This window comes from Pogona vitticeps, chromosome 13 (genome assembly GCF_051106095.1).
Source record: "Pogona vitticeps strain Pit_001003342236 chromosome 13, PviZW2.1, whole genome shotgun sequence".
Taxonomy (NCBI): Eukaryota; Metazoa; Chordata; class Lepidosauria; order Squamata; family Agamidae; genus Pogona; species Pogona vitticeps.
In genome coordinates, this window is record NC_135795.1 from 16,537,295 (window position 1) to 16,564,621 (window position 27,327).

General features: G+C 40.8%; 1 protein-coding gene across 6 annotated transcripts in view; it reads right to left on the reverse strand.

The window, feature by feature from the left end:
* The window catches only part of SDK1 (sidekick cell adhesion molecule 1), a 574,835-nt gene that overhangs the window by 182,882 nt on the left and 364,626 nt on the right, over positions 1-27,327 (reverse strand). For all 6 annotated transcript variants that reach the window (XM_020802390.3, XM_020802389.3, XM_020802388.3 and 3 more), the window contains 4 exons: positions 25,582-25,758; positions 16,419-16,555; positions 4,315-4,462; positions 2,882-3,022 (listed from right to left, as the gene is read on the reverse strand). In XM_020802390.3, coding sequence (XP_020658049.3) covers positions 2,882-3,022; positions 4,315-4,462; positions 16,419-16,555; positions 25,582-25,758 — 603 coding nt within the window. The remainder of the gene's footprint in view (positions 1-2,881; positions 3,023-4,314; positions 4,463-16,418; positions 16,556-25,581; positions 25,759-27,327) is intronic.

The window sequence follows — 27,327 nt, forward strand, 5'->3', positions numbered from 1 at the left end:
TTGCTAGTCTTTAAGGCACCACAAAATTATTTACTTGTTTTGCTGCAAGACACCACAGACTAATATGACTAGTCCGCTAAGACCTGAAAGCGTAAGTCCTAAGTCTAGACAAAAATTCAACATTTCCTTCTACCTCCCAGATGCACTCTGTTCTCCTTTCTGACCATATGCTTGAAGGTACCAAGTTTGGTCTCCCTCTTTTCTTTCTCCCTCTTTTATAAAAATGACCAGAAAGCAGAGGATGCGAGAACCTGGAGAGCTACTACCATTCCTGTCTTGGCAATGCCGGACGGGTTGGACCAAAGGTACGATTTGGCCGAAGGCACCGGCGAGTGCTGTGCACCATGTTATTCTTTGCCCTGTGTTTCTCACTCAAAGCACACAAAGGGTGGGGAGCTCTAGTGTGTCTGTGCTGTTGGCTTAGTGAGATCCTGGTCCTATAAATACTACCTCTCCCTGCAGGGAAGAAGTGGAGCAGGTGATGACCAGTTTGAAAATGTCATGTCCTTTTGCGGTGTTTCTCCCGCCCCACGGTGTGCTTTGACAAGGATTGTAGCTGAAGGTTCAGTACAGCTTCAGGTGTTGCGGCAGTTGGACAACAGAGCGGTGGTCTACTTCTGAGTCTGATGAGATCTGTGCCTGGCAGGCACAAGATACTTGCTCGTCTCTTGCTTTAAATATGCAGCTACTGTGTGTCAACTCTCAGTTGCATGCTTCAGTGAAGAGCAAAGTTGGGAAAAGAAAAACGGCTGCTGACAGTTGATGCCACCAGAAACCAACAAGCAGCTCACCGCCTTACCGCTCCAGCTGAAATGAAAGCAGACTTTGGGAGCCTGCTCCTTCATCAGCGACGCTTGGTTCAGTAACAGGCCTTGCTTATCTGCAATGTGTCTTTCAAGGTCAGGCTTTGAGTGACCATGAGTAAGGTTTTAATTTCAAAGAGCAAACAAACAAAGCCGGTGACACTCTCAGCAGAGAGAACGACTCTGTTTGGATAACAGTAATTCGGAACCATCTAATCCTGAGGCAAGGCATGCTGTCTATTTTATGTTCCGAGCATGCTCCCATCGACCACATCAGCCTGGTGTAACATTTCACAGTGGCCTAACATAGCTCCTTGGCTTGCCATGAAGCTAACTTGCCTGGTGAGCATCGCAAGGGCAGTATACACTCTAACAAAACTGGCATCAGAACAGTTGCCTTGTGTTACAGGTGTCTGGTGCTGCCTAAGTGGGAAACTGTCAGAGTAGCTGCCTGATGCTGTCTATCTGTATAGCAACCTATGACACTGTCAGAACTTAAGGTACAGTCATTTTCTGTGTCATTAAGAGGCAGCACTGTCAGATAAGCAACTCAGAATTGCCACATGCTATTTGCATGCCCTATTTCCTAGCATTCAAAAGACAGGCACAAGTTGGCTCATTAGAAATCCATGCTTAATTAAGACAGAGTGAAAAAGCTAGCTAGATCTTTGTAATGTTCTCTCGAACTGTTTTTACCTTCAGTGTGAAAACAGTTTGAGTGCATTTATTAAATCATACAAGTGCCCATTGTGGTTATTACCTGACAACTTGAAACAGTGGTTAAGATAAATTGTTATATATCACTGCCACTAAACACACTGGTGGTCAAACCGGGAAAAGCTTTGATTTCCATCATCAGTGTGTTATCAGGAACCATTCTAACTATATATTCATGATATTTGGGCATGCTGTTTTGAGTGACACTGCAGCAGACTGCATGACTCAGTGAACGCATTCATTCTTCCCACACTTGAAATAAAATAGTTAATTAGTGCCTAGCATTTTCAGTTTCACAAAAACATTTTAATATTGTTCCTATTCAATCAACAACACATTTTTCTAAAGAAAAAAAATCTATCCTGGTAATGACAGTAATAAGCAGCTCTGTACAGTGCTGTCTCTTTTCCTCTTGTTTACCAACAGCAGTAGGTTGGTAGGTTAGCAACAGTGGTGTAGGTTAAAGCTGAGAGAGAATGTTTGGCTTAAAATCACTCACTGATCTTTGCAGCTGAACAGAGATTCAAAAATATGGCCCATTCTATCTCAGATCCAACATTTTATCCAATCCCTACGCCATACTGGCTGTGGAATATGGTGTGGAGCTTATATACTGTGCAGTAATTTAGTGATCAGTAGTAATGGCTGATGTCACTGGGGTCTTCTTAGAGTTATCCAGAAATTAACAGCTGCGTTAAAAATAGGAAACATGCCAGATTTTTCCTGGAGTACATCCAGACCCAGCCTGAAAATGTAGCATTGCGACCTGGTTGTCTTTTCAAGAACTATTCACTTCTCTTTGTTCACCTTAGATCCTTGAACACTTGCAGTCGTGCCTGTTTTCAGAAGGTAAGGTAAGCAGGGTCCAGTCTGGTCAGTACTTGGATGGAAAGCCATGGGAGAATACCAGGACTCGTTAGGCAGGGCAAGGAAGGAATCCTGGCTGAACATCTGGAGGGCAAAACTGTCAAACAATGTAGACAATACTGGGCTAGAAAAACCAGTGAGTGGCTGGACTCATAGAAGGCCGCTTCCTATATTCCAGCCCTCCAGCTGCTACCTTGAGTGCCATCAAGCTGCACAAAGGTCAAGAACACTTCTGCAGCCTCAGTATAGATCCAAGGCGAAGAAAGAGACTGCCATACCTTAGAGATTTTAAGAATCCAGGAACTTGCTTTCAAGAAAAGCTCACGGGAAATTCCAGAATGAGTCTGATTATAGCAAATTGGAGGAAACAAGAAGTGGTTCATTTAATAATATACTTTCTGCAGACTTGTAAAGAACAACATGTGATGCTGGAGCTCTGTTCTTAGCCTTCGTGCCAGATTTCACACTTTTAGGGGTAGGCGAAAGCCACTTACCGTAGGATGTAGCCATGGAGAACCCCATTATGTTCACTTTCAGGAGGAGGTTGCCACTGAACCATAATGGACTGATTCGTCCGCCCACTCGCCACAATATTTTTAGGTGGCGCACTAGGTGGCTCTTCTGGTAACATCAGCCTAGGTGAAGGCAGAGAGGAAGGAAAATGGTAAAGAGGCCTCTGCTTGCATCCTGACTTAAAGGCAATCTAGTTTTTGTTTACAGGGGTCTAACTAGAAAGAAACATGGCCCAGCGACTGTAGACATGCTTGAAATAGTTGTAACAAATCAACATAATAGAAAATCAGTTAAACAAGCAAGAGGGAAGACAGCGGCTGTGGTAAGCTTATTCTATCTGAATCTTCCAGCTTGCCACGTTCTGTTGAAACAACTGCAAGCCTCAGTGAATCCACACACTGGCCCAGAATCTGTAATGCTATTCAAATTGTTTCCTTCAGCTCTTTCCATGCACCTCAGAAAATTAAGATGCCCATGTTTCCCACCTTGCCTTCCAAACAACTATCTAGATCTCAGGACCTACGTATATGGTGCCAAGTCCCCAGGAAGCTATGCATAGGGATTCCACACAGGAGCAGATCAATACCTGAAGGATATTTTACAGCCATTTGAACAGATGATCAAAAAATGGAGGGAAAACAATTTTGTAGATGCTCACTCATACCACACACTCATTCTGACATAGATATGCCTTACATTCCCAACTGTGTACTAGAGTTGAAAGAATAATACACATACTGTACTAAGAACAAATTGCATTCAAACAAATTCTTGTATACAAGAATAATAATGTTCTGTGTAAAAACAAAAAATCTGATTGCTAGTTTACAATGTTTTTAAAACATTGGGTTTACGCTTCCAATATCAACAGAATGGATCTGTACTGTATATCTCTTAATTTGTGTTTATGCAACATATTTATTGGCCCTTCCAAATCTCCATAATCTCTCTCTCTTTCTCTGTTTCTCACACACATAGACAAACTGCAACAAAATAATTCCTTGCACTCAAACTACTCTGATAATGAAATATAAATTGCTGGCCACAGTTTCTGATGGCTTTTGAAGGGAATTTCTAGGAAAATGAACATTTGCTAATGATACATAGTACTGGAGATGGCTGGATAGCTCGTTGAGTTGGAGCATCTGTAATAATGGAGCGTGGTTTGTAATCCAAGTCAGGCCGTGTGGCTTTGGTCATGCTATATGGTGTTAGAATGCCCCCAAAGATGGATTGTTAAACCACTACTTTCTATGCAGGAAACCCTGGGAAGGCTTGCCATAAGTCAGAATCCACTTGACGGCACAATGCTGTTTTTATGAAGCAATGAGGCCCATTGGTTTTATCAACTTGTAGCTAGAGAAGTGTGGTTAACTGATAGTGAGAGAGCACATGGGGTTTTGTTTAACTGTACCTGCTCGTTTCTGTGCTGTACTGGCCCTTGCCCACTTGGTTAACTGCACACACTCGAAACTGGTAAGTTCGGGCCGGTGTTAAGCCACTCACAGTAATACTGGTCATCTTTGGATCAATGTCGGAGAGGTGCACTTTCCAGGGAGAATCTGGTGGAGAGAAATAAAATTTGGATAATAAAAATGCCATCAGAGTGTGACCAATCAAGCACCTTCTGTCTGACAAATAGCTTTGCAACTCCTTTAATGTTATGGTTTTGTATTTTAATGAGTATATGTCTGCTGGTAGCCGCCCAGAGTGGTAGAATATACCAGATGGGCGGGATATAAATCAAATGAATGAATGAATGAATGAATGAATGAATGACGACGACGACGACGACGACGACGACAATGATGATGATGATGATGATGATGATGATGATGATGATGATAATAATAATAATAATAATAATAATAATAATAATAATAATAATAATAATAATAATAATAATAATAATAATAATAATAATAATAATAATAATAATAATAATAATAATAATAATAATAATAATAATAATAATAATAATAATAATAATAATAATAATTTAAGAAGAACAGAATTATAATCTGGCCAGAGTTGGATGACCCACTGGAAGTCATTGAGAGAATTAAGAAAATTGCAGGGACTATTTCTATGTCCCTGCAATTTTCTAAAGCTTATATTTCAGCCTCACCATCATTTTGTGTAGCACTAAGTCCCACAGGAGAAGGCATACAAGTATTCAAAGTGAAACAGTGCTTTCCTATTTGAGATTTCCAAATTAGGCCTATCCACAGATCAACAGTTTCTTACAAGTCAATCCATAAACCCATCAAGGCAGGGAACTTGGCAAACTGATTTAGCCTCATTGGCTCTAGTTTAATTACAAAGGAGGCAGAGCTGTTACACCCCAATACTAAACACATTTACAGAGAAGAAAAAAGCTCAATTCAAATCAATGGCCCTCAACTGCAAGCAAATGTTTTTAGGATTGGGATGTTAGTCAATTAACAGTCTTTCTTGCAACCAATTAATCAACTGCTTAGCTGATTAAAATAAATGTGGAAGCAGCCAGCAAAGAGGATACTCTGTGATACTTAATGAAAGAATCGTTTTAATAACATAGGCACCATTTATTCTTTTGGAAAAATTATCTTTTCTTCACTTGGACAACAATGTTTAACTACAATGACATCATCAGCAATGAAACCTTTTCATAAAGAAACTGATTAAAACCAAATTACAATTCAGGTTTTAATCCACCTTGTAATTGTTTTGCATACCCATGTCACATCCTTCCTCAGCTATCCTTTTCTAAGTTGAAGAACCTTAATCTTCTTAAGGCTGTTTTCTGACATTACCACTTTAAACTATGAGTAGTGTTCTTCAAGTCCTACCCTGTCTGAATGCAGTTGATAATGGAGGTGACAGAGGTTGTTCATTTATCTGTTTGTTTACTACAAAAGAGGGTCATAAATTAACTGTTTCTCTTTCTGAAGGGAGACACCTATATAATTATTGCATTTTCTTTACCAAGGAATGCCCCTTCCTAAAGACCAGGGATAAATCCTTCATCTATTAGCCTATGATGCAATTTTTGACCACTCTGAATTAAAAAGAAAGAACATACTGCTCTACAGACAGATTTACATACAAAACAACTTGAGCCTGCATAACCAAGCAATGCTTATTTGGTTTTCCACATGTGTCGTGAGGGAATATTTGAATTGTTCAAAAGTGTGAAATAATCTCATAACCCTCAAAATCTCCTTTTGTGGAAAATACCCAGGTCCTCTAGCAGTTTTTAATCTTTCTCTAAAATCTCATTCTCAATTTGTTTCTTAAAGTTGCAGTCTCACTCCCGGAATACAGTATATGTAATACCACTCCCTTATTACAAATTCCAGCTCAAAATCCCTTCTTTTTTGAAGCCTTTGGCATAGGTTCTTTAGCCCTCCTCTGTGCCTGTAGCTCCATTTACTTTATTCATACTTTGAACAGAATCCTTTCCACTGTGGCAATATGACTGAAGGGGTATATGTTATTTTTGGTGATCTGCATAGAGGGTGAAGAACTGCTTCCACCCCAAGGTCCAAATTCAATTCCAAACATGTTCTGGGGGAGGCATCTTTGAGCAGTGGGTGGGGCTCAGTGCAAAATCAGGGGTCAAAAAATACCAGCATGTTTTGTTTTAAAGCTCAGTAATCATAACCAAGTCTTAGTAGAGGCATTGCTATATTTTAGAAAGGAAGAAATCCAGGGGAAAGGGATGTGGCTGTCTGTGGAATAGATGGAGGATGGATTATAGGTAATGACAGGGTCAATTTGTTAGGGACTATGTATACTAATTTAGCTCTGCTGTGTATTTTGGATTGAATCAACCAGTCAAGCAATTGGACCTAAAGTGGAGGTGAAATCTAGTCCGCAAGGCTCCCCAGTTCAGCCTGCAAATCTCACCCTGGTGGGCCTATCATCCTTCTGACACTACTAGGTACATCAACACTGTACTTTCTTGTCTCATCCTCACATGATAAAACAAAGAACTCCAAAATAATTAGTTGAGTGGGATTGCAGGTTCTCCAGAACCGACACAAAAGTGATGGCAGTACTTTCTGTATTATTAAAAAGCCACACATTAAATCCAAACATAAAAATCACCAGGTATAAGAGTCATTTTAACATATGGGCAGTTATAGAAGACTTTCCAAGCTATGTTTCTGTAGGGGAAAGGAAGAACACTCCCGTATCTGTTCAGAGGATTTATCAGATTGAACATTTCTTCACTGAAAAGGGACGGTGCACATGTCACTGCATAATAAATAAAAACTATATTCATTAACATTTTAATAAAGGAGGAAATGAGCATGATAAAGACAGATGGGCTGTGTATTTCTCAACCCATCTGTTTGGCAGTCCATTTATGACACCACACCCGTGAGTAGCTCTGGCTGAAGGAATCTAATGAAATTCACAGATAGGCTGGAATATCACCTTCCCTCAGCTTTCAGGCAGGTACGGATGAGCGGCTTTCTGAGCACAAATCAACTCATCGCTGCAAGCCTCAAAAAAATATTCTGCTGTGCCTGGATGTGTGTATGGGCGTGTTATGTGTTACTTAGGTTGAAAAAGTTGTTGAGTCTGAAGATTTCCAACAGTGAATTCTCCAAAGTAAAATAGCATTGGTGGCAATGCTGTAAGCTATCCTGCTGTCAGCGTGTTTTTTCCCCATACTGAGTTTCCTTACTGCCTGCATCTTACTCGCAACTACGCCAAGGAGTGAAAACATGAGAAGTGTCTCAAGAGAGCACCTGTCTACCTTTCTGTTCAAAGATGGGGTTATTATTGTTGCTAAGAGAGACAGTGTCTCGGTTGGGGGACAGTCATTTTTAAGATCAGCATCAGAAGGCACTCTCCACATTTTAGGATCTCCGCAAAAGGCAAGAAAGTGATTTCCTATTTGGGTAACATTAACTAAAGGAGACATTTCCAAGGAATAACTTTATTAGTCTATATTCGGTAACTTAAAAACAGGAGCTCTGTGCCACCTTACAGAATAACAAGTCTTATTTGATATAAGCTTTTGTATAGTCCACTGTGGCATCTGAGGACATGGGCGACAATCCAGAAAAACCGTGTTCGTTTTTAAGATAGCATAAACCATTTTGTTGTTTCTTTTGTAACTGGCTGCACAAGGCTTTGTTCAGGTTCACCCTCCTAACTGGCTAGATCACAATGAGCCTCATCCAGGAAGCAGAACTCTGTTGATTCCAATTTAACTTTCTTTAGCCTTAGTCGTGTCACCAAGTTGTCAAAACTGAGTGTGGGGAAAACTTTTATTTACCCAGGGGTTACTCAGAGGTGACCGGCTGACCATTCAGTCACACTGCCTGCTTTGCCTGGCTGGCTGGGTTCGATCCCGAAGGCCAGTGCACTAATGGTTGGGAAAGGCCTCCTGAGGGCCCCTTGCCTTCCTTAGCACACACTGAGTCTCCTACTCTCGGGTGCTCAAGGGACAAACACACAAAAGCAGGTTGTTGCTTCTGGTTGCAAATCAACCCTGCACAGAACGTAAGCAACCCAAACTCCTTTAAAATCTCCAAGTGCCCTCAGAAACAGGAAAGAATACCTTCAACCCCTTTAGCTATCTAAACAACCCCATAGCTTAGGTAAAATTTTATATTTTACTAAAAGCAACAGTAGCAAGACATAAGACAAAAGTTCCAATTCAGCAGTGATTACAAAATCTGTCCTTGGTAGCAAAAGCAACTTTACAGAGCTCGAAACATAATGAGGCTATCCCCACAGAAAACAAAGAAAAGTTAACTTTCTAAACTATACTTACAAGCATGTAGAGTTCTTCATAGCCAACAGCATTATTAAATCATGGTGATGATCCAAGATGAAGGATGAAATGGAATTAACTAACCACCTTCGTTAAATTCCATCATCCTGCAGTTCTGTTGTAAGTGTCCACCCATCAGCAGGCAGCTTTTAATTGGTTTCAGCCATACCAGTCAAGACCAATTAACCACATTCTAGGTGTGAATGCTAATCATTAACAAAATTCCATTTCCCCTACTCATGCCAAGGTAAGGATGTTCTCTTCAACCTGCTTATCTCAGAATGGCCCTCCGGTGCTCCACTTCTCCCAAAATATTCATGCCTAGACTGGTCAGCAGGGACATTTTACAGATTTTACCAATTTGATGTTAATTAACCCTTTGACCACCTTACAGATGTTACCATCCTGAGATCAACTCCATAAGCCATAATTCCTCCACACTCAGTAGCTAGGTGCCTTTGTTGCAATATACCACATTCAGCACATTCTCCTTGATTGGCTGAAATAACAAAGGGGGGGGACTTAAATTAATTGGTGATAGTGACAGAGCAGTGAGGGGTCTTTAGCAGCAGCAACCCATGCGAAAAATGTTAGTCTTCAAAAGATAGGTCAGTATAACAGCATTTGGCGGAACACTGGCACCATGTTGACTTTTGTAAATATGAAACAGTGCTTGTTTTTTGTGGAAGATAGCAGTGTTACTAGCTCTTGTCATGTTCTGCTCTCAAATGATGCAACAACTTTAGAAGTGCTACCAAGAGGAAACGGCATTACATTCTAGCATCTAACTCTATCTGTACCTATGTGGTCAGTATAATAAACCTACTAACTATGCAGGAAGTAGAAGAAACTACCCCAAAATGTCCAATTATCTGGGAAACTTCACAACAACAAAAAAATGATCACCACTTCAGTAGGTTACTGGCTAGCTCAAATTAACATTCTCTGGGAACATTCTACTAGCTAATCTAGAATGGCTACATCTTTTAGATACTCAACATAATATTGTTAGAGGAAAAAGCCTGATTTCAGACATAGCGAAATACAGGAATGTTAGCAAGATAGTCTAAGTGCTCGGGAAAATATTCCATAAAGCCTGAGTGTTTGCATATACCCACACAGAATTTTTGGACTGAAGTTTCCACTCTGCTTCCAGTAAATCACACTAATCTCAAAAATGTCTTTTCTTAAAACCTCTGCAAAACTGCTGAAAGATACACCATCTAATAAACAGAGATATCCGTGCATGAATGAATACAGGCTGGAGTCTCTGCCATGGTAATGTCAGAACTAATCTAAGAGGGTGCCAGTAAACAAAACTGGTTCAGTCCTAATTGCCAAGCCAAACTGGTGTATGGATAATTGTCAACTGAATGTTTTATACATTTTCAGCCGATGTTCTCTAAATATAACTAAGTTCTATGAAACTGTTCAGCTGCTTCTCTCCTTGATTCTGCAGCATCCTTCTTGCTGAGTGTTCCCTACTTCCTCCAGGGCACACATTGGATTTTCTCTTATTGTGATGGCCACAGTTCCAAGCCTTGTGCTCCTTCATACAGGCATGCACATCACTGCTGTACTCAATGGCTGGCAGCTGGATGGAAGAACGGACTCCACTGGGAAGTATCATGCACAGGGAAATTAAAGTTCCATCTGTTGTATTCTTTCTCATACATTCATACAGTCATTTTATGCTGCACTTGTCCAGTGATGGGCACACCAAATTGTAGAAACAAGAGCGAAAAACATGAGCACTCGTGTTCCTGGGACCAAGTAACACCAAATGTAACTATTCTGGTGAGATATATCACTTGGACGGAAGTCTTAAGCAGTTATGTAAATTGCAAGTATTACAATGATTATTAAAATGTGGCAAACTTTAAGTCTTAAACAAGCATACTGGGGGCGGTTTCCCAAAGCACCATGAGACACTGATCTGGATGATGAAAACGCTATGTGATACATGGCTGGAATAAAGTAAATACATCCATATCCCTTTTCACTTTATAAAGTGGAGATTGCCCCTTAAGCCATTATTTATTTGCTTTTTTCAGATGTTTGGTTATGAATCAAAAGAGCATTTGTTTTGCTGGTGTGCGAAGTACATAACAAAAATGAATGGGAAGCAAGAAGCGAAGGCTGGGCTGAATTAATAAGCAGCCTGAAGGGGTTTAATCAAGAAAATGGAAGAGCAGACACTAACTAGAACTCTGGATGTCCATAAATGAACGAATTGTCACCAGTCTGTTTCCTGGAGCAATTCTGTTTCATTTGTTTACCGCAAGTATAAACACCGCTCGAGAGTGCTTAACCCAAGCCGTTCGATCTAGTGAACAGTTTGATTCAACAACTGAGCCTATTAATCTCTCCACCAGCTTAGGGTTGTGCTCTGTTTATACACTGCATCTGTAGAATACTTTATTTATTCTTTTCCCCTTTTCTTGGTAGAAGATAAAAGATCTGGCAGGAAGAGAGATTAAACTGAAAACTAATATAAACGAACCCTATTCATCTCCTGGGCATTCCGCTTTGCACAGAAAAAAAGGGGATTGAGGGGGAAGATTTGCTTCCTCATGAAGCTGAGGCTTCAGCAAGTTCATAGAGTACCTTTAAAATTTAAATAGCAGGTCTTCTCTTGACAGTCAAACTAAACCGTTAAAAAGCCTGCTCCTCCCTTAAGCAGATATATAAACACTGAGATAGACAGACATGGGAAATGGGGGAAGCTGACCCCCCAAAGTAGCTCATTGCACAATATAAAAAGGACAAGAAAGTTCTGCATGTTTGACCAATTTTGTCTCCCTTTTCTACTTTGCTTCCAGAATATAAGGGATTCCACAAAAATGTTAACAACACCAATTTCCCTTTCCTTTGGGGATTATGCTCACTTGCTATACACAAGTGACCATAATGGGGATGTTCCATATAATGACAACAGAAGCATTCGGACATGCGATTAAATGAGCCTCTATTGCACTGAACAGATAGTATTTCTCTTTCAGGTTTACCTTGGAATTCATTCTCAGGCTTTGCTTGGTCTCTCGTTTGCCACAATTAGCAGTGTCTGAAATGACTATCACTTTGCACTTGCCAGTTTTCAAAATGGTAACGGCCTGCTATCACAGGACATTATTCAATTAAAAATAAAGGAAGCACTTGTTCCTCTGATGGAATGTGAGGATACATGGTCACAGAATACATCTCTCTGGGACTTGAAATAAAAAATACAACAGGTGAAAGCAGACAATATGTGTCAATACTGTGATGTGCTTCGATCCTTCCTTCTATTTATATTCCACCTCTCTTCCAGTGAACTCTGGCTCAATCTCATGCTTCAATGGGGGCTAGAACTTGGATTTTCCAAGTCCCAGTCCAATACTCAATCTACACTATAATGTTGTTGTGCTTTCTTAACCTCTTATTCTCACCTGTTTTAGCAGTGGGCATGGAAACACTCACGGGTTCTTGGGGGACATACACATATCCCCATGGGATTATGCCAGTGATAGCTAATGGTCACTAAAAATACACAGGATTACTGTTTTTAATACCTGGGATACTCTTGTTCATCTGTGCTCTCGGACACTGCTCATTGCCTAGTGGTTAAACTGGAGTACTGCAGCCAACCTCCTGCTCATAGCCTGAGTTCAATCCTAGGTAGCTGGCTTGAGGATCACTCAGCATTCCATCCTTCTGAGGTCAGTAAATTGAGTGCCCAACTTGCTGTGGGGGGCGGGGCAAAGTGTAGCTTACATAATTAAATTGTGAAATGCTCAGAGAGTGCTTTAAGCAGTGTGGGGAGATACATAAGCAGTACACTTTGCTTTGCTTTCCTATTGCCTCATCCCACTGAAGAAAAGGCATTTTAATCTACGTCAAACCGAGTGATTAGCCAGTTTGGGAGGCAAATAACTGGTCCCTACAAATGCTGACTTTCTTATGAAGTCTCAAAATGCACGCACTTTTAATATGTGCAGTATACGCTACAATTCTTCGGCAGGCATTCAATCCTCAACAATCGAATGGGGGAAAACAATGAACAAACAAAAGATACCATTTAGCAACAGACATGTTATAAAGTCAAGGTTCCATTAGACTTCTTGATGAAAAACCCAAACAATATTAAAACTCCACAACATCACATCTGCAAATATACCCTTGGCAACTGGGGGGGAAATCACATATAGACTTTATCTGCATAACAGCAAACAGGGATTAGAATGCCTGACACATATTATATCACTGCAGACAGTTTTAAAAAACTACAAAGACAATGAAATGAGTTCATGGAAAGCATGTGTAAAATTAGGGACAGAGTAAATAAAGGCCCCCGTGTGACTGAAGGAAACAAACATGACAACAACACTCAAGGAGGAGACAATGGAAGCAAGCATTTATGGTGAAAGGAGGGGGGAATTGTGCATGCAGGGAAAAATGCACAGAAATTACCGCCTCCATGCAGAAATGCGGGCAAGGAAAACCTGACACGACAGCTGACTTGAAGTACAGGAGACAGAAAATCCATAACAGCAAACAAAAAATTGAAAGCTGTGGTTCCACTCGTAAATTGCATGCTTCCAAAGGTTTTACACGCACGCTTCTCTACGCATTTTCTTCTGACACCGTTTCCTCTTCAGACCATGACCGAAGACAAACGGAAGGGAAGTGCTCATATATTGCTAGAGTTGGTTGGACTTTTAATAGCAGGAAAGGATTAATATTTAAATACAATGAGGAAAATTTGGGATGGCAGCAGGAAACTAAGAGCTTTCTTTTAATGACCCCAAATGACAAACCACATAAGGTATCATAATCTACCCTCTGAATCTATGCCATAAACACACTACAGGTATTTGACTTGTCTGCTTCCTCTGATTAGCAGTGTTCAGTGCCTTTAGACTTAGGCACTTCAGGAATCAATCCACACACTGCTGAAACTTGGAGCAAAAGGATAGGGACTTGGGCTGGTCTACTTCAGAACTGGAGTGTGGCTTCTATTCTTAAATGCTTCTTCCTGTTAAAAATGCCTGTGCGTAGTATACAGGGACAATGTCATCACAGAGAAAGCTTTAGCAAAGCCTGATATGCCAGTCCAATGTCTTAATGCAATGAGTTGTTGTTAGCGGGCTTTTCTTAATGGCGAAGGAGCATGCAACAATATGACCTCCCTCTGCTATCTGAACTACCAGAGCTTTGTCATCTTTTTCTATTTGCTCTGTAGCACAGCTTTCCACAGATGGTGGTCATTTTGCGTCTTATTCATACTCTGAGGAAGCTGCACATCTCAGGGGAATTTCAGACTGCAGCAATGTCCTCTAGTAAAGCCCACAGTGCTATAAGAGCCTGAGTGGCTTTAGAGACTGTCTGTGAGTCAGGACTGTGGGTCTCCTGTTTAAACAGGATGATAGTGTCCTGCCTGTCCCATGATAACATTCACACATCCTAGATGCTAAATAAAATTGGCCCTATATGTAAGAACGTAAGAAGAGCCCTGATGGATCAGACCATGGGCCTATCTAGTCCAGCTTCCTGTATCTCACAGTGGCCACACCAGATGCCTCTGGGAGCACACAAGACAACTAGATACCTGTCTCCTGATACCCCTCCCCTGCATCTAGCATTTTAAGGCACCTTCCTTTTAAGCCTGGATATTATACATCCCCATCATGGCTTGTAACCTGTGATGGACTTTTCCTCCAGGAATCTATCCAATCCCCTCTCAAAGACATTTAGGCCACATGTTATTACCACATCCTGTGTCAAGGAGGATGTGATCGATGTTATTTCCCATCCATTCAAATGCCTAGATGACCTGAGCAGAGACCATGGTCTCCACTGCACAGAAAGCATCCTCAGAACACCGTTTTCCATTTCAAGTATAAAAGTATTTTGTACTTTTCACTTCACTGATTTTTACAACCACTCTGTGATGTATAACATGCAGTCATTTTCACTCCAGATATGCCAGACGTAAGCTGTGACAGCTGGCACAAAACTACTGAATAAGTCAAAGGGCAATCTAGAAGGAGAGTCCAGACTTTGGGTCATGGGCTTCAGGTCACTCAAAAGGGTGTCCCTCAAACAATCAGACTTTCTAACCGGATACAATGTGCTCCGACTGCAGCTTCACTCTTGGGAATGTCTCTCTTTTTGTTTGTAAGCTTACAGACACAAAGATTAGTGAAGTACATGTATCTGATATGCATTGAGACCTTGCCAGTGGTAGATTACAACGCCATCAGCTAAAATCATCGGATTTGTCTGACAGCGTGTGAGAGTTCAGAAAATCCCTTCATGCTCTCCAGGATTATCAAAGCAATTTCTGTAGGATGTTATCAGATCTCTGTTGAGCTTCTTACAGATTTTTAGAGGTGAATTACTATATTTTCCAGTTGTCAGTGCTATCCCTGTTTCCAGAACAGATTCCTGCAAAGCCTGAGATTCTGGATGATATCTGAAGCTCAAAACAGTGTGTTCAAACCCACCTTCTAGAAACTGAATAGCCATATTTACCATATATTCTGGAGTGTGCCTGAAAAACATGGCCAGAGAAACATCACAGTTACTAAAGTAGATGGTACTTAGCTAAAAAGGTAGACTGCAGTGGGCCAAACCTTAAGAGCTACAATATGTGCAGGGCTGTTGTTGTTTAGACTTTGCCATTTACATTGGAACTCTGCACACGTGAATGTGGAAAACTGCCACATAAGTATGTGTGTTTTGGATGTGTGCAAGTATCTGTGTGCATGCACACATAAACCCAAACAGCACCTGGCTTCTCTGCTTTTCTATATCATACCCTTTGGTTCTGTGAAAAAGCAACAAAAGCAAAAACTGCATCAGAAGTAACCAAGTTGTTCTGGTAGCAGAGAGTGAGAGGAAGTATGTAAAGATGAAAAGGTCAGAAGAAAGTGCAATGGTATAAAGAATGTTCCACCTTAATTTACTGGGAAATAAAGTAACTATGATTTTTCCAGCCTATTATCATCCACTTTTTTTTCCCTTTTGGTTCACTCTCTCCTCTACCTGCTACTGGGAATGAGACTCCAGATCACGCAGAAGTTTGGAAGAAGATAAGGAAAAGGACCAGAGCAGAGGGAATTAGTGAAAAGGGAAGCTATTGCCATGTCATCTCTTGGCTGGTAGCTGCAGATGTAAAGGTCAAAGAGAGTTATCTCCACACTGCAAGCTGTCCTGAACCCAAGGTGTACCCTACCACGCACCTGGAAGAGTGTGTGCTACTGAATTCCACTGCTAACGAAGAGAAAAAAAAGATAAGTCTTCCAATGGAAGATGTACAGACAGTAAAGAAAGGCAGACAGGTCAGTGCTTTGAATCTTTAATCAGGCCCTGGTGCTAAGGAGGCCCTTTGCAGTACTGATTTCCACGAGAACAGACACAACCCTAAATTCAGTCCTGTTCCAGGGCTGTGTAATTGCACTCTGGAGTAGAGAGCATCAAGGCAGTCAAGCCTGGCACATAACACCACCTACAGCCGCCTGAAAAGCAGCTGTGGCTAAAGGGAGCTCCCAATTAGAATCCCCACTGTAGCAGAACAAGAACTTATTCACTGAGAAAATAATATATATATTTTTAAACAATAACTCGTATTTGCAAAAAAGAGAGTGGATACAAAGGACAGCTGGATGTGTCTCTTGTGCCTCGGGAGAGCAAAAAAAATGTGGGAGAAGTGGACAAGAACAATTTGAAACCAAGTCTTCGTAAGTGATTGTTGAACTTACTGTTCTCAGAGAGCTCCACAATGTAGTGAAGGACAGGACTGTTTCCATCAAAGGGACGCACCCAGGAGAGGATCACGCTACGGCTGAAGGAAGAGTTCAAGGTGGCCAGAAGGTTCTGTGGAGGATGAGGCAGTTCTCTAAAATGGGGATAAAAGAAAAGAAAAAGAAAAAAGCACACATGACGGGAATGGAAAAACACAAGAAAACCTTCCATTGAGAGAATTCAGCCCCACCCACCTCCAACTGGACACCTACATGTCACTCTGAACACAGTGACCCTGTCTGATTTAGAAGCTAGATATACTTGGATGGGAGAACCAGAGAACATCAGGGAAATCCTGCCTGAAGCCCTGGGAAATGAGTGGCACTCGTTACTGGACTCATGGACCAGTGACGTCATTCAGGGAAAGGTAGGTTCTTAAGCTCCTGCATCATTCTGTAGTGAATTCACAAGCATTTAAGACCGCACATAGGCACTATGATGCACCCAAACACTCCAGCTTAAAAAGTGCAAGTGAAATAAAAACAAAGCCTCCTGAATGGAGTGGAGGTTTTCCTCTGGTTCCCAAAGGGTGATTTACGTAGAAATTCCTAAGGTTGACACTTAAATAGCTAATGGCACTGTTACTTAATGTGGGAAAAAAGCCAATTTTCAAATTTGTTTTTTTTAATTGAGACAACTTGATCTATAAATTCTTTTTACAGCGAGTTCTTAGTAATGGAATAGCTGTAAAACATATGGACAGGAGACCCAAGGCAGAGTGGAAGGAAGAGAGGAGGTGATTTAAAGTGGAATTTTTCATACTTAGGCAAGCAAGAAGCATTGCTGTCACCCATGCAGAGTCCCCAGTCAAAATCACTGTACAGCCTTTTAGGTTACTACGATTTTAAATTCACTCGACAGTGTGCAGACCCACTGATAGATCCCTAGCATAATAGGGTTTGTTTTCTTTTGGAAAACATCAAAGTATAACAAGTAAAAAATACCAACACTAAATGGAATGTTTTAGAAACAAACAAAGCACAAGCACGCAATGTCTAAAAATACATGTGAATTATGAAAGATACCCCCCCTCCCACACAAAGATTACAAAAATGTACAGATCTATGCCTGCAGGAGGGCCTGACATGCTCTGGTCCATGGGGTCACGAAGAGTCCGACACAACTTAACAACTAAACAATAACAATGACGCAACCCAGATTACTTTCAGTTGAAAAACATCTGGAAAGCTTCTTTTTAAAAATACTTATAGATCTGGAATATGGACTCAACCAGAGAAATGGTGTCTGCGGTAGCTCTTAGGAGTGTAAGAGTTGCTTTAGATTGAAGCAGGGCGGCATTGCTCATACCGACTGTCGGTGGCTCTCCAGAATTGGTGACAAGTGCCCTTCCTGGAGGTTTTTCTTGGTAATCCAAATCAAAGCATGGGGCCTAAGTCTTTTCCACAAAAGAGGTGCAACCAGCCTAGCAATTGCTCACTGACTACTCACCGGAAGTTGTCTTTCTCAATATCAATTATTGCTGACCTTTGCTAGTCAGACTGAAAAGTAGTAATTGTACGTGGGATGCTTTAATTTTTTAAAAAAACATATACTAATTTCTTTTCAGAATTTATTAAGCTGATGCACACTTAGTGCTATCTGAAACCGCAGTAAGGTCACCATCATAAACAAGGGCAATTCCAGCCCAGGGATGTGGTTTTAAATCAGAGATGTAAAAACATGCTCTTAATTTAAGATCCCTCCCTGCAGTTGAGGTGAAGCGAAGAAAAATGAATTTAATTTTGCATTAACTCTGAATCACGGTTCATAATCTATTATAATACAAAGTAGGCTGCATAACATGAACTGAGAAAAACAAAATTATGTTTGAGACAGTGAAACTGACTGCAGAAAAGGGAAAGGGCTGTTCTGATAATGTTTCTTAAGCTTCAAATCAAAAGAGATAACCTTCTGTAGAACAAAACAAAAAGATGCTCTGGAGAAATTCTGAAAAGAACTAAAAGTTGTGGACATGACCTTACAAATTCTGTGGCCTGATGCAATAAAATAAAATCTGAGAATGCAACAACAACACACTCTCGCAACTGCAAGCGTACAAGTGTTGCACCATAAGCCTGCCATTTTGATTTCTGGAGCAAAAACAGTTTCATCCCAGACATCAAATGTGCAATTGCTCAGCTATTTGAAGCCACGTGATTTCCATATCTGCTGTTCTTTCACCCCAAATTGAGCTTTCCTTCCTCCTTCCTAGAGGCATTCCTCACTCTCTGTAATGATGTCACATAATATTAATAACCCAATTAAATCTGACTATATAATGACATTACTGAGAACAAATAAAACTTAGATCTAATGAGACAAATCTTGGATTCCTTGGCAATCCTAATCGATTGGGGAAACTCATATTTAATTTATGACATCACTGGGAGCAAAGTAGGGCTGCTCAGAGAAAGCTTCCTGATGGGGTAAGACATTTCGGTATCTTTTTGCATCTTTGCGAAACAGATGGAAAACCAAGGTGAAGATGCAGGGCATTTTAATTATACTGAACACTTTTGCAAAAATAGCCTCCTATTTTTATTTGAGGTCTAATCTGTAACCCTAGAAATTAAAAAAAGACTAAAGTTATCTGGACAGCGTCCTCATACTCTTATGCTGGACCTGCACCTAAGAATGTTTGGAAAATGAGATTTTCTGCCTACTGCAGAATGGTCCAAAGAGCCTAGGTGAAGGGATTAAATTGCCAAAACCAGCTATGCCTTTTGGGAAGAACTGGTGGTTTTGAGTGTTTGTTTTCAGAAAAGGGGGGACAATGTTGCAGTTTAAAACAGCCTGATTATACAAAAGTGCACTATCCAATTGTGGATCTGAGGGACATACCAAGGAAACAGGCCTGCAACTTTCCACTACAAGCCAATCCAGTTCATGTATTCACTAGTTAGGTCAGTTATCCAAAGGCATTCATACAGACTTATTTTACAGTTGTCAGCAAGGTGGCTCAAGCTTTCCGTGACTTTGCTTAAGCAAAATGTGAATAAAGAAGCAAGTTGTCTCCACCCATTTCAAATACTGGTCTTCAGTGGAAATGTAAAGAAACTCCTTGACATCTGAAATGCTGAATGTCAACTTGTCTACACTCATTAGGAAAACAGTTTTGATCCCTGTTTGGGGAAGCACTGTACACATTCATGTTCCTCTCGGGTTTTTCTGAGCTTAAATGCAAGTTCCATCTTAGGGCTTGGTTTCAGTTGATTATCTCTGCAAGCCTTCCTGCAAATTTTCATATTAATATGCTAGATCATCAATCAATTTGAAGTTCTCAGTCTATGCTACTTTCAATTAGTACATGGCATGCTCATTTAAATTGATATCTCGTTGCAAACCCATTTGGTCTCTTCTAGCCAATGGATGGCATAAGCAATAACCTTGGGCCAACATCAGCGAGGGTAAATAATTAACTCGTCTTTTTGGTAAAGCAGCCTTCCGCAATAATGTTCCTTTCCATAAAAGGTAACTGCAGTGAACTCTTGCCTTCTGAAATCTGCAACCAATAGCAACAGACAGTGGTTGCTCACCAAAGCCCTTGTGGGTCAAGGAAACAAGCATGCAAGACACATCCTTCACCAGAAACCATCATTTAAACCGAAGAGGAACTCTTGAGTGGGGAAATGTATTAGGTCTCTCAACTGTAAACACAAGTGGAGATTAACAGTTATTAATCTCACTTGAACAAATGGTTCCGTGTCATATAAAGGAGTATGGAAAATAGTGAGAGCCAAGAGGACAAGTAATTAGCTGCCACCACCATTGTAAACCATGAATGTTATCTACTTCCTCTCTGCAAAATTTCAGAGTCATATTCTTAACATTCCATGCAATAATTTACTCATTAATGGATCTCGGACTACAGCAAATCTATACTAGGCTATTTTCTGTGGCTAAACACTAGAACAGAGTTGTCAAAAGGGTAGATATGGTGTCTTTGAACTCTGTACAGGTGTTTGCTGACCCAGTTGCAAAATTACAGTCCACACAGCTAGTATTGGACCTAGCTAGTACTGAGAATCCATGCCTCTCCCCACCCAAAGCAGATGCATGGATGAAAATGGTTGTGAAGTGCACATTTTTCTTGCTTCCCATTTGGTTCAATGCATGTCTAAGATTTCATTCTCAGATAGTGAATGTCTGATTACAAGGATGTAATCTAGAGGTGGCACCTTCTGAGATTTGACAAATTTCCCATTTTCCTGAATATGCAAACAAGGGAGAACTGTTTTGTCAGAACCTTAAGGCTGGATAATAAGGATAGTTTTTCAAAGACGATACATGATAGACATGAATACCCCAGTGTTTAAGAAACAGTTCATAATTGCCAGAGGGCAGCGGAAAAATTTACTCGGCAAACACCCACAGACTTACAAAATTAGCTAAAAGCAAGCTATTTGCTAAGGGAAATAAAGCAGGCATATTTTTTGGAAAGACTTCTCAGTGGGGGGGGGGAGAGCAGAGCCCAACAGCAGGTAATTAGAGAGACTGTGACTGAAGAGAGGATTACCAAGAAGGCGAGGAAGATTAAGCAAGCCTCCTCGTCAATTTACTTTTTAAAAAAAAGAAAAGAGAAAGCTTTCTTTCTTGGCTACAAAAGACTTCCCAAGTTAAGTCTGCCATGAAGTTTCACTTATGGTTAAGTGGCTTAGCTGCAGGAAGAAAGGCAAGGCACAACACACACACACACAAACAAACCAATAGGTAGGATTCAAGGCTGAACTAGATGTTCAGTGACAGATTCACATGTGAGAACCAAGTGGGATGGACATGGTGATTTTCTGTGAAGAAACCACCTGGGCAACAGAGAGCATAAAATCAGGTGACATGCAGAGCATGTATTTAGAAGGAGTACGTCCCTCACGTGGTGGAAGCCGGCTAGTTGCTATAACGCATGCTTTTCTTCACCTCTGTGTCTTATATTCCAACATGCTTTGTTGTGTGATTCATCACTGGACAGTAAACATGGGTTTGAGTGCCAAGTCTGATTGGAAAGGTTTCAAAAGGACACCCTCATCATTGGAAGCTTCTTTATACCAGGTCAGGCTGTGAGGGTTTTTTTTTTTTTTTGTCTCATTCTGTAGCATTTACAGTGACTGACAACAGTTTCCTAGCATTTTCGAAAGAGGCGTCTTTTAGGCCTACCCACAAAGTCTGGGGATTGAACCAATGCAGAAACAGGGCTCTGTTGCTGAGGCATGACTCCATTATAGAATTTTCACTCCGTAGGAACAGCAACAATTTCTCATCAGAACTGGACCACTTGTGGTCTTGACTTCTGAGAGTTGTGTTTCATTTCAAAGCAAGGTGATCTTACTCGAGAGAAGCCATTTACCCATTTCACTTATATGATAGTACTTTTGGCTTTGAAGGCCCTCTGTGTGGAGGAGGAAAACAGTAGCAGCTGATTTTTCTTTAGACATAGGCTGGAATGAGGACATGCATTTGGGAAATGTGTGTGTGTGTGGTTGTCTTTTCCCACCATTGCAGGTGAATTTAGATGCAGCAGTAATTTTTCTTTGCTGGATAATAGCTCACTAGAGGCTAGAAATTACCAAAAACCTCCTCTATTGTGTGGAAAAGATAATCTGCTTTCTGCCTCACTTCTTCCTGATTGTTCTCACTTAGATGAAGCATGCAGAATAAAAAGAGTAAAAATGGTAAGAGGCAGTCAAAGAAATTGGAGAACTATATGGATCTGGTACCCAGAGCAAGATGGCTTTTTAACAGGGTGTCATTTGGTGTTTTGTTACTATACATCTGTGAGAGTCCCTGTTATTATCTTGCACTTAATAATGGAAAAATTCAAACTGGCTTAGTTTACACTGTCAGCACTGCATTTGTACCTGGACCTCTGCTTTCTCATGGCCCTGTATTTTGCACACACAGTGAGCGTTTGTGCAATATTTCAGAATGGTTTCTGCCATGTGACTTATTTTACATTTGGGATGTTAGGGTACACTACAGACCATGTTACACGGTGATTTTCAAGTCCAGATTCACCGGGCACAGATCACAGCCTACTGATCTAAGCATTTTTTTAATTTTTTGGCATCTCCAGGTAGTATAATTATTGGCAGCACAGCTGCTAAGGGCTTCTTACACCTGACGATGAGAGTTAGATTACAACATATTGTAAGACTGCAAGATTTGGGGAGATTTGCACTTTTAAAGCTTTCTAAATGAATAGCACATCAGCGCATGCTGGATGTTTGGCTTTAATGCTGAGGTTATGAAATGGTCCCAGCCTATTTCTAAAATCAACTATAGAGGCAAAAAGGATTTTTTTAAAAAATAAAAAAATAAGCACAGGAAACAACATTCTGATGGGAATTGTCATCTTAGCACTGGATTTCAACCAGGAGTGTGAATGCACTGCAGGAGAAGCACTGAAGGAGGGAATGTAAAAACTGACGGTTTTCATACAGAATTCAATCAGGGCTTGGCACTGGAAATGTGATGCTGTAATAAAACCAAGCTGAATGCAACAAAATCTCCAAAATGAACACATTATACTGCAGGGTTGAAGAAGCCGCCTCAGGCATCTTCTCCAAGAGAGGATTAGGTGTGACCAGCCAGCAGAAACTTATTCTATTTGGGAAAAAAGAAACATTACTACACAAGTGTATTCTAATACCATCATCGCGTGTTCTCTAAAACTGCCTGTCTCTTACATTCCACTTCCATTAGAGCCTAGAGATCAGGGCAACCAAGGAAGAACAAGCAATATACACACTTGTATATTGTAAACAAGCAATCTACACACTTCTCACACTTGTATGCATCATCAGGGTATTTAACATTACCAACCATCATAAAGTGTCACACTTAATGATGAGGATGCAGCAGTCTAGTGTTCTTTTGGACTAAAACTTAAATGAACCCACAGCCAGGATGGCCACTGTCCACACTGCCTGTGGAGAGCTGTAGTCCAAAAACAAATGTTGCACATCTTTGTCCAGCCTGATGCGCTACGTGAGCCTTCGCAATCAGACCATGAAGATGTAAGGAGCCTAAACGAAGCTCAAGACCACAGAACTTGGCAGCTAAGCCTTCATTCTCTTATCATCCAGGTGGTACTACAAGGAGGAAGACTGCCAGGCCTATTCCTTGTTGCTCTGCTATGTTCCTATACACCAGCAGAAAAGGACTTCCTTCCTTCCAAGGAATCCCATCTGCTCAAGAGAAAATCAAGTCAGATAATCCAGGCAGCCAATAGTAGACCTGCTGGCTCTATATAAGCTTTCTCCCCAGCTTGTCTCTCTGGTTTGGGAAAGGGAGTCTACACAGTCACTTGCGAGACAAACGGCTAGCCTTAGTCTCAATTCATCTGACCTGAGACTGCCTACTGGTTTGTCCTTATCTACATTTTCCACCTCTCTGGCTTGTTGGGTTGAATTTGCATCTGCTTACTCATGGTTTCCAAACCACCAGCCTGCTTGGATATGGCATTTTGCCTCAGACTCCACTGGGTTTCTTCAAGAACTTCCTTCAGCAAAGAAAGAAATGTGTGCGACACTGGTGCATACAACTGATAGCAGCACAAAACCTTAGTCTTGCCTGGGCCTCAAATAGATGGTTTCGAAATAGATGCTAGGAGCCTGGTCTTCTCCTACTATCTATTGTTGCACAATTGTTCTAGCCTTGCATCAGTGCTCCTGACCTGCATCATAAATGGCCTCTACTTCATCTGGTTTATATCTGAAGCAGACTTTGAAAGCATTCAGCTGAAACCTTGCTATGAATGGATATGGATTCTGGTCTATAACATCTAGAAGAATATCTCTGCGCTTATATAAACATCTTTGTATATATGAATACATTTTATATGAATCTACTGAAAGATCAAGAGATTCTATACTTTGTTTATAGTGAACATGAATACCATCACAGCATTACAATTCTAACATAACATAACATAACAAAAGAAAACTAAATGAATGGAAAGCAAGAGTCAATCAGAGGTCAAAGTTCAAATATCCAAACTGATTAGGAATGCATTAAAAATTCAGTGTTTGGATAACAAAAGTCACAACTAGAGTAGGCCCGCTTGAATCAATGGAGCTTATGGAGAAACTGACTCACCAAATCACCACTGATTCAATGGACCTAGCTCTAGTGCATGATGCACTATGCTAAGCAACAGGACTTCAGCCATAGAATGCAATAGCAGGGAACCAAGATGTCCACTTTCTTCTATGTATGGTGAGTTTAGTCACATAGGAGACATCTGCTATGGACTTAAAACATTCAAACTGAATCAAATATTAGGATTTTAACCTTCATGTAACATCATGGACGTGTGTGGTTCCAACACTGTCTGATTCCTCACTAACTACCTTCTACTTGGAAAGTGTTGAAAGGGTTTAAGAGTTGCAGAGGGTGGGTGTGCAATGTTATCTCCTTGCCTTGGACCCAGAATTAGCTAGTTACACCTCTAGCAGTCACAAGATATTTCACTTGGGACAGTCAGTCCCACTGATTCAGTGAAGTCTAGTCAGTTTTGTTAGATTCATTATGTGTCACACATTTATTCTATGCTTTAAATCAGGCTTGTCCAACCTGCGGCCCGGGGGCTGCATTCAGCCCAGGTCGGCTCGTAATGCGGCTCAGTGCAATTTTTTATTTTAAAAGAAATTCCAAAGTTTCAAGTTACACTGTCGGTGCTTGCGGCCGGAATGCGGCTGGGGCACGTCACAACGGTAAGAGGGGAGAAGGGGAAGGAAGGAGCGGGAGGGGAGGGGGGGCTGCATGACTGCATTGCGCCATCCCCGTCAATAGGTGGACCCCCTCCCAGCCCCATAAAGCCACCGGAGTTGAAGCTGGCAGCCTCTGCTGTCTGAGATCGCAGCTGCCGGTAAGCGCGCTTTGAGCAGGGCAGCGGAGGACGGCTAGGGCTGCCCCCCCATGCGGCCCAAACCGAATTTTCATCTTCTAATGTGGCCCAGGGAAGGTAAAAGGTTGGACACCCCTGCTTTAAATGCTTCTAGACACAAATGTGGTAGAATAAAGAAGCGGCTTTGTTTCTTATAACAAATGGAAAACCAAAGTTTTAAAGAGTGGAACAAGCTAAGTGGAAAATTATCCCCGGTCATTTGTTAGAGGAATACTCACATCACTTCCATGCGAGCCACCCTGGAATCATTTCCTCCAAAGGAAGTCACTTCACACGTGTAATCTCCAATGTCACCGGACCAGGTTTGGCTAATGATGAGGGTGCCATCTTTCTCAACAGTGATTCGGGAGCTGCTAGATGGATTTATGACAACGTTGTCCTTCTTCCAAACATACCTGATTGTCACAGTATTTCAGACGGTTAAAGTCAGTGGTCTATTTCGTTAAAAATGATGAAATATCAAGTGCTGAAATTATATGGTAAAAACAGAACTAAATAATTATGTAGAAGAGTGATGCTTGCTTGTAATCTTCCGAGGGCTCATTTGAATGCAGTGAATGTCTGTCTAGACTACAAGACTAATAAAACATGCTATAGTTCAAGATGAAGGGTGCAGTCCTCCTCGTTAGAAATCAATGGAAACGTTCCCATTGATTTTTAGTAAAGTAAGCTTGAAGCTAGAAGGGCCAATCTGAGCCAGGTTGTATCTGTCTGTGTTTTGATTTCAGTTTTCAGAAATGCAAAGGAGCAAGGACATACTTCTCCTCAGCTTGTTTTATTGTATTTCCTTTTTTCAAATGTTTTGTTCATTAAGTGAATATATAACTTTCGTGGCTTGCTCAATTAATAATTCCAGCATCTCCAGAAACCCCAGGGAACAATCCCAGACCACCAGGTCCAGCACTCATTCTGGGCTCTGCTTGCATCCCTCCATCCTAATACAGACTGGCCTCAGCTCATAGACCACTGTGTCACAAATGCCATTTCTAGATTTAGGTTGGGCATTCGTAATAAAGGACAATGAACTGCTCTGGGATAGATTTTAAACAGAGAGGGAGGATGTTTGAATAATATTTTGCTATACCTGTCAAAGAATAGATTGTAGCCTACCCTAAGATGCTGTTGCAAATACTACTGAGGTAATGTATGTGAAAGCTTTCCATACCATAAATGATAATTAGCATTCACTTTTCCTCATTTTTAAAATCATCATCTATTCCTTTTTCTTTATGCCTGCGCTTTCAATATTATGATTTCTTAAGAAAAACTACTTTACACCATTAGTAGTGGGATTCATAGTCACAATACTACCAGCATTTAGAAGAAGAAGAAGAAGAAATCTTCTAAGGCATTGCTGCTACCATTATGCAAATCTAGATTCCTTTCCTTTTTCTTTAACACAACTGGCGTTGTTTAACATTTTCCAAAAGGATATGTGGCATGCTTAACTGGCTTTTCCATTTTAAATCTGTGGTACTTTTCTTTTCCGGACATGTTCATTGTGTTAAAGAAATAGAGAGGGAATTCCTCTTATTCCTGCTCACAGAATCTGACAGTTTAAAGACACACAATACTTTCTATTCTGCAGGACATAAACTGGCTCTTTGTTATTTTCTCAGAAACAGTAGGGATGCTTTCAAGAATTTTCAAGACCCTCTCTATAAATATTCCTATAGCCCCTTTAAATCACTTTGGGTGTGATTCCCATTAAATATCAGCTTTTGAGCTTTTGACAAGTCAGTTTTACTGATATTGTATTAACCTTGACAGAAAATCATGGGAAGTTGCACTGAAGTCCTGAAGTAGAACTAGTTCATTGTAAATAATATATAAGTTTGAAGTAGAAAATAAAAAGGACTTGATGTGATTAATGGCACAACCTACAACCTTTGGACACTGTCACTGGGAATACCAGCATAAAGCCTGGGGCCCAGAAAACGCTCACCGAACACAACAACTGGTGG